The 8,348-nt window shown below is 38.9% G+C and overlaps 1 protein-coding gene across 1 annotated transcript; it reads right to left on the bottom strand.

Moving 5' to 3' along the window:
* Positions 1 to 1,170: 1,170 nt before the first annotated feature.
* On the bottom strand, positions 1,171 to 6,770 carry sar1ab (secretion associated, Ras related GTPase 1Ab). Its single transcript, XM_003451950.4, has 7 exons — positions 6,572 to 6,770; positions 5,579 to 5,649; positions 4,428 to 4,547; positions 4,281 to 4,346; positions 4,062 to 4,165; positions 3,829 to 3,960; positions 1,171 to 2,310 (listed from the first exon to the last, which is right to left on the bottom strand). The coding sequence occupies exons 2-7, from the start codon at positions 5,634 to 5,636 to the stop codon at positions 2,194 to 2,196; spliced, it is 597 nt and encodes a 198-aa protein (XP_003451998.1). The 5' UTR covers positions 5,637 to 5,649; positions 6,572 to 6,770; the 3' UTR covers positions 1,171 to 2,193.
* Positions 6,771 to 8,348: the final 1,578 nt, after the last annotated feature.

The raw sequence follows: 8,348 nt of genomic DNA, 5'->3' as shown, positions 1-8,348 counted from the left end.
TTCTAGCCAATGGGAAACAAGGAAACTAGAAGGCGTTCCTATATCCCGATTAGAAGTTTATTTACGTTTCACGATGTTTTATGTGTGTTTTTATGTCTAATATCTTTGCTGATGTCAGCATATAGGCTGAAGTCAACTGCATTTACGATGGAGTTGTATATAAAATAAATAAATAACCTGTTTTGCCAGTATCTTTATGAATCTGTGTTCTACATTGTAATCAATCCAGTCCTGGGTCACTTAAAATATCCTATCTATTTTGCTATTTTTCATGCAATTTCTGTTGTCCTCTTTGCCAGATCACACTTGGAAAAGACATTTTTAATCGTACTGACCTGATTTGTTTTGTTTTTGGTATTTGGTTTTGTATTTGTGTTTTTTTTTTTGCAGCTTCTACGTTGTGACAGGAACGAATACTTTATCCTGCTGAAAATGACTTGATATCGTTCATAAGAGACATGTTGGATTGTTTACAAGTTTAAATACCAGCAACCACTTTTTTGGGACTATTTCTTAGCAGATAAAATATTTTATTTTAGAGCATTTTATCACATATGGAATAGCATATTGTGTTTTAATTCTACCGAATGCTTGCTAATATCTGTGGAAAAGTGGTACAGTGGTTTGTGGCCCTGGGTTCAAATCAAAGGTGAGGCATTTTTCTCCTTAGGTACTTTTGCAGCCCAAAAACAAGTTTTCATTTAGGTTCATTGGTGATTCTAAGTTGACTGATGTGAATGTGAAGGGTCATCTGTCTCTCTGTGTTAGCCCTTAATGCTCTAGAACTGGGATGTTAAACTGTTGTGGAAGTTTTCCATTTAATAAAGCCTGCAGACAAGCGGTGAGTGGTAGCTAACATCCTTTAAACAGAACGAAGCTTGGTGAGAGCACCCATCGTCACGGGGCAGACGATCAGCAGAGTCCCTGAGCCTAGCATGGCCAGGAACAAAAGGCAGTACACAGCTGTTTTCACACCTTTAAGTGTGTAGTTAAACTTCTTTACACTGACAGAAAGGAGCTTTTCACTGGTCCAGCCCACTAAAGCTCAATAAGTTTGACATTCCTGTTCTAGGAGGACCAGTGAGTCTTGTGAATGTGAATGGATAAATAGATGGATGGATGGTCCTTTGGTGGATGAACCAAAAATGAATTAAAATCTCTTAAACAAGGTTTAAAGAGTTACCAAACATATTTATTTTGCTAAAATATTGCACAACACACCCGATAAGAATATGAGATCTTTTTTGTATGAGATATATCAAGCATTACGAATGCGAAGTAACAGACAGGCCAGTTTGTATTGCAAAATATAAATACACTCTTATACACAAAATATTTTATAATGTTTTAAGATAATTTTATCCAAAAATACTGCATAAGCTTTTTTTTTGCTAAGCACCACCCAAGTACTCTCATAAATCACTGCGTACTGTTAGCAGCAACCAATCACAAAGTACTCAAGTCTTTTCAGTGCAGTCACCTATCGGTGTGTTTGGCTGGCGTAGATATCTAGTAGAGGCAAAAAGTCAGTCAGTGCACTTGTGGTAACATTAATGTTAGTGGCCGTGTTTGTAAACCTAAATGTAAACCTTAAAATAAACATACTATCACAAGAACTGTCAGCATCCTCCGAGGTAGGCTTCCAAAATGACTTTAACAAATACACCAACACATTTTTGCAGCACTTTCTAGGAAAAAAAGTTGTTTTTGAAAACGATCAATTGAAAGAGAAAAAAATAAAACAGAATAAATAATGTGCAATCTTGCCAACAAAAATGTTTCATCCTCAATCAAAGAAGAGCTGCTCTAAGCACACAGTGTTAACTACACTGACCTTCGCTGTAAGCCAACACCAGCAGCCAAAAATAAACCCGGGTCTGAAACAAGTTCACAGCCATGGCATGTCCTATACGGCAGAAACAATTCCCTACAGGCTTTAGGTAAAGGTAGAAGAACCACAGCATGGAGCTTTTCTCCACACTCAGTCTGAATAATACAGGCCAATGATTCATAACTTATCTTTGACTTGCTGCGATACGACTGAGATAAAATACAGGATTCTTCAAACAGATGAATAATGCTGGGCTTTTAAATACAAAACATATTTTGTACTGACATATTTAATAAAATCTCTCTCTACTGCAGGTAGTTTTGTGTGGAACAAATCTGGTTAAGGCTATTAAAGAATGTCAATCAATCGATATACTGGGCAAGCCAGCGAAAACCGTCTCCATATCCCTGTCGCTTCAGCACACTGCACATGAACACCTCCATTGGCCTCAAATTCAGCTCCTTCAGCGGCACTTTGCCCTGAAAAGAAACAAAAATACACATCAAAAAGAACAGCTTCAAATCTACAACTCTATCCACCAATCTTGCCCATGAACACTGAACACATACAACACACATCTTAAACTTTAACCGTGCTTTAAGCTCTATTAGAAAAGGTTTTGCCTGACTCATCAGCATGGATCAATAAACCCACGCTTAGGTCTTGAACCAGAAATGATCTCTCAGATTTATACAAAAAAATTTAAGTGGAGTAAAATATCGTTGTGGGGCAGTCTTTTCTTCTGTAGGTCGATTTGGCCTTGTTGCACAGAATGCACATACACTACCTAGCCACTTTGTTAGGTATCCCTGAACTGCTCAGTAATCCAAATATCTATATATTTATAATGTGATCCCCACTCAATGCATACACTGAGGCTGAGCAGGTCTTCACCAGATTTTATATTGTTGGCTGGCTGACTGCTGAGTCCACCCAGCTGCGATCTGGCTCCTGAAAAGTAAATGGGTAGCCACTGTGATCACAGTATACCCAGCTTCTGATGGCAGCTTCCAGCAGGATAACACACCATGTCAAATAGCTCACATCATCTTAAAATGGCCTCTTCAATGTCACAGCGAGTTCGGTGTGCTCAAATGGCTTCCACAGTCACCAGATCTCAATCCAGTAGAGCACTTTTTTTGATGCAGTGGAACGGGAGATTCATATCACGGATGTGCAGCTGACAAATCTGTAGCAATTGTGTGATGCTATCATATCAATATGGACTAAAATCTCAGAGGAATTTGTCCTTGATAAATTATGCCATGTAGAATTTAAGCAGATCTGAAACCAAAAGGAAGTCCAACCCAGTACCCAGCGAGTGTATATGTACTACTTGTTGAAGTCTTAAAAGCATAGTAAGAAGACTGTCTCTAAGTACTGTTGCTATGATTATTTTAGTCTTTCCAACACAGTAACGTGTACAAACAGTAAGAAATTGATATAGGCATCGTGGCATCGCCTTTTATTTTCTTTTAAGTGCTGTTTTGAAGCCTTGAGTTTGACATTTTGGCTGCCACACCTTGATTTTTTTTTTTTTAACTGGATGTAACAAGCAAAAGTTAGATTTGACTGTGAAACACTAGGCTGGTACTGGGGCGTAGCCAGCTTTGTCCTGTATTTTATTCCAAAAGGGACCGTACTTTACAAAAGAACGTCATGTGTCATGTGCAGTAAGTTATGAACTGAGAACTCAGACTGTAAAGACACCAGGAAAGTATTTACTGAGGTCAAAGTTCAAGTGAGCAGCACTTTCTCATAGACCTTTATACAATCTGACTGCTTTTTCCCAGAGGTGTCGCCTCCTGCTGGCCACTAAAAAGAATGCAGGTTTGAAGTACTTTGACCAGGTTTCACTTTTCCAGAGACTACGTTAACCTTTTAAATACAGTTTATGGTTTAGACCGTATGAATACCAAATGACTCTAATGCTCAGCAGATATAAAGCTCCTGCCAGACATCACATCATCATTTAATCCCACATTTCTTGTACAAACCTTTCCAGTTGTATGCCCCTGAAGACCAAGTACTCCCCTGAGTGCATCCTCACTGATGGCCTCTGGACGGTCTATCTTATTGCCCAGGATTAGAACCGGGATGTTTGCAATGGTTTCATCTGTTAACAAGGCCTACACACAAGAAGTGTCATATCAGACATATCATACAGATCATTCCTATCAGTGGCAGCTATGGGCAGCTGTCTGTGTTGACATCAGTACAATTAACTCACATCCAGTTCAACTTTTGCTTCTGCTAGTCGCATATGGTCAGCACAATCCACCATGTACACGATACCGTTTATGGCTGGGAAGTAGTTCTTCCAGATCCTTCGTGCTGTAAAGACATACATTTTCAGTATTTTTGTGCAACACCTCAACAAATACATCAATAATATTTTGGAAAGCTCAAAAATAAGATTGAGAATCACTTTTTTTTTTTTTACCCCCACCTTGTGTATGACCTCCAAGGTCAAATGTCGTAAAAGTCATTCCAGCTATTGTCAGCTCCTCGGATGCTAGGGGAAGAGGGGATTGACTTTAGGATAAGCAGTGAAGAAACACATCGCTAATTCCTGAGGTGACAAGTGAAAATATACTTGGGTATAGTGTCGGCATGTGCTGTCCCAGCCTGTCATCCCTGAGCATCTGCAGGAGCGTTGTTTTTCCAGCATTGTCTAGTCCAAGAAAAACCATCTTCCCAGTCTTCTTGTACAACCCTGATAGCAAAAAGAAGTCAAATTGATGGGTTTAAAAGAAGTATTGAGCAGGAGAACTGGGAGCCAGAACAGTCATAGAAATATCTGTAAGACATATATTTATATATCTATGTTTTGTAGAAATAGAGTGAATGCCAAAAACAAAGTGAAAATCTGCACATTTGTTAGTATTCAGGCTGGAATTTACTACAAACTGTCTATTTACCACCTCCAAGCTACCATTTTGTAAAACAACAATATCAGTCTCAAGCTGTTTTGTCCTTTTTCCTTTTGGTTTGATTCAGGCATTGTTTAGTATTTCATCCTTGTGTCCTTGACCTGCGAAAGCTGAGGCACAGAAAATTCCATTGTTTTTTTTCACACACTAAGTTTTTGCTGAGATCTGATATTCTGGAACACAGAACCAGCTCTATATCCTCTCAAGGATATTTGAGGATATTATGGTTTCCACTGCCAGCTATAATACAGATACTGGACTCCACTAGGGCTGCCCTTTGTTATCAGTTCTGTTAATGATTCTTATGGGCTTATCTTATTTTTATGGGATATCTAGCCAAGGGGTGGAGGGTTTGGTGGTCTCAGGATCTCATCTGAACATCGAGCCATGACCTCCACCTTACTTTGAAGTGGTTTTCAGAGGAGTGTAAAGCAGCTGGGATGACACTCAGCTCGAGACTCAGCAGAAATCGGCTTCCTCCGAAAGGTGTCTCAGAGTAGAGCTGCTACACCGCCATATTGAAAAAAGACAGTTGGAGTGGTACAGAAATCTGACCAGAATGTCTCGCAGGTGCGTCTTAGGTGAGGTGTTCAGGGTATGTTCTACCATGAGGAAACCCAGGGGCAGAACCAGGTTATGCTAAAGAGATTACATCTCTTGTCTGGCTTGGGACCACCTTGGAGTCCTTTCAGGAAAAGCAGGAGGAGGTGGCAAGAGAGAGGGAGGTCTCTACTTAGCCTGCCACAATTCAGACTCAGATAAATGGCAAATATAGGATGATAATGGATGAAAATTTGGAGATTTATTTCAATACCTAATAGTTGCAAGACGCTGCTGAAGCCCCTGTAGATCCAATCAAATAGAAAAGACATTTCTGATGACTTCCTGAAAGACAGAACGCTGAAGTTAATTATGACAAATTAAAGACAGTGATGTACATAAGATGCCAGTCATAAAGTCTGTAAATGAAAACATGTCTCAAATAAAAACTTTTTAAAACTACTGCAAAAAGCCATCATCGAGCACTGAAGCTCATTGTTAACCATTATTCCTGACCCTGCGTGGATTATTCTGCTGGTATGTGTAAGCTCCGTGTAATCACACGAGTTTTAAAGCTTGAAAGGAAAGGAGCTAAGCAAAGCAACAAACAGCCTTCAGTGATTTTTCAGACGCTGGTTTGATCTGAGAGCTGTCTCACTCGCTCACAGTGATCTTCCCCTGACTATTTTTGTGAGGGTTGCGACAAGGACACTTGATCTTGGTAGTCTCCCTCTGCCTTCGCTCAATGACACACAAACACCTGTCACTGGGTGAACTTAAAGTGAATAGTGAGGCCTGTGGGCTCTGAGAAATTACCCAATTGTTAATGCCTTTATTATACAATGTTTTCATAGGGTCACTTAAATATTAGCGTGGCATTTAACTGCTTCATCTGTGGATTTAAAGCTGTAGCACTGTAGGCACTGCTCATAAACTTTGCTTTGCCGTTTTAGTGATGAAATGAGCAAATCAGCGCTCCAAAAAAAGTAAACACGGCTAAAAGCAGAAATCACGACTGGCTCACTACTCTTTATAAACGCTCGTTCCAGTGAAATCACTACTATAGTCCAGCTTATCACGTGCAGCTCCGCGGTACCGACGTCAGCTAATAAACAACGGTAAATTTAATAAACACGAGCGCGCGGAGGGGTCCACAGTGACCAGTCCTCGGCCTTTATGATGTCGGCAAATGGCTTCAACAAGCAGACTTGAATGGAAAAGTTTAAACCCCAACAAAGTCAACTTAATACATCATTTGCGGCGTTACCTTGGTCAGCAATGTTAGTGAACTGAACTCGTCCGTTGTTTTTTTTTTCTGTCTCGAAGCCTCTAACTTTGACAGTTAACCGGAAGTACGTCACCGGGATGGCTACTAACACACCAAGTTAAGAAGTGCGCATGATGGGGTTTTTGTTTGTAAGTTTTTTAATAATAATAAAAATTTCAAAAAGTACACTTCAAACGCTTCTGAAAACATTAATTTAAAATATTTTAATTAATTTCTTTTTTTAATTATTTCTTAATTTGCTTTTTCACACTGCTGACTGTAGTTTAATTTTAGTTTGCGGGGGTGTGGAAGGGATGGGGGTGTGAAAAAAAAGATACTTTTCATGCCACTATCTTTCCACATTTTCGGTGTAACCTTCCTAAATACACAGTATCAACGTAATTAAATGTTAATAATCAATTATACAGTTTTCCTACTAGGAATTGAAAAATAAAGGAGACACAATCGCCTCTTAGTATAATTTTGGACTACAAAAACTGGGCCTCGGGATCTAAATTTAATATATAGAACCAACTTATTCATTTATGTCCTCTGTAATGGACATTTGTTTTTGATCTATATCTTTTTACTTATTTGAGCTACCCTACTAAGTCCCGATGTACTAAATATAGGACATCCTGGGCTTTCCATTAATATCTCACGTGTTTGGGTGGCCTCTTTTAGCGCTAAAGAGGAAGGGAATGACAAAAAAAAAAAAAAAAAAGAGTTCAATGGGAAGATTCATTTTTCCACGGTTCTCATGAGGAAGTGTATAATATCTAGTAGTTGAAGCAGAGTGCAAATATTGCTGTATATTGTAAAAGGAAAGGCGATGAGGGCTGTGATCACTAGGTGGCAGCATTACAACCATGAGAGTTTGAGAACTAGTTCAGATCAGACTAAACTTTATTTCTTGCCAGATAACACTTTTTAAAATCACTAATACATTTTTTTAAATTGAAGAAATAAAAGAAATGAAAGTACTCAAAGATAAGTTCAGTTGCAAATTACCAGCAAACGTCATTTCCCTTAAAACTAATATACTGATTCAACTTAGTTACCCCTTTTTTAAACCGTTTTTCTCACTGGCTATTTTGTTCGGTACATGCAAGTAAGTTTTGGCTTTTACTTTTCTCTCTACCTCAATTTCTGCTGCAACATTTGGATTTTAGGGTCACAATTTGGCATAAATATGAAAGCATGGATCTGTTCTGCCTGGTGTCAAAGCATCAGGGTTTTGGCTATGATGTAAAAATGGTGTGGCTATTTCATGCCAATTGAGCATCATTGAAACATCACAGCCTACCTGAATATTGTAGCTGACCACATCCATCCTTTAACGACCACAGCGTACGCTGTTGGAAGCTGCCATCTTCTGATGCTTCCAACGGGATAACCCACCACATCACAAAGTTCAAATAATCTTAAACACGACAATGAGTTAACTCCACCATCAACCAATTTCAATCCAATAGAGCACCTTTGGGATGTGGTGGCGTGCCCAGTTATTGCATATAAACATAAATAACAAAGCCCATGGTCTAAACCAGTCGTTCTCAATCTTTTCTGATACGCCGCTTGAGAAGCCAGATCCCAATTAAAAAAAAAAAAAAAAAAAAAAAAAAAAAAGCAGAACTCTTAAAAAAAAAAAATTTAATTTAAAAAACTGATTGTTTCAGCTCCATCTTTCCATGAAAATCAGGCGACTATAACACCCTACAGTTTGAGAACCACTGGTCTAAACTAAACACTAATGACTCCAAAGTCACACGTTGAC

This window comes from Oreochromis niloticus, linkage group LG13 (assembly GCF_001858045.2).
Source record: "Oreochromis niloticus isolate F11D_XX linkage group LG13, O_niloticus_UMD_NMBU, whole genome shotgun sequence".
Lineage (NCBI taxonomy): Eukaryota > Metazoa > Chordata > Actinopteri > Cichliformes > Cichlidae > Oreochromis > Oreochromis niloticus.
The sequence above is the reverse complement of the archived record's forward strand: the minus strand, read 5'-3'. Positions and strand labels throughout refer to the sequence as shown.

What these genes read in the sequence shown, in the direction of transcription:
- sar1ab (XM_003451950.4), bottom strand. Translation starts at nt 5,636, where the DNA reads ATGTCTTTTCTATTTGATTGGATCTACAGGGGCTTCAGCAGCGTCTTG. An exon ending in CAGCGTCTTGCAACTATTAG is followed by an intron (nt 4,548 to 5,578) that starts GTATTGAAATAA and finishes TTTTGCTATCAG; the next exon opens with GGTTGTACAAGAAGACTGGG. An exon ending in CCTTGGAGGTCATACACAAG is followed by an intron (nt 4,166 to 4,280) that starts GTGGGGGTAAAA and finishes ATGTCTTTACAG; the next exon opens with CACGAAGGATCTGGAAGAAC.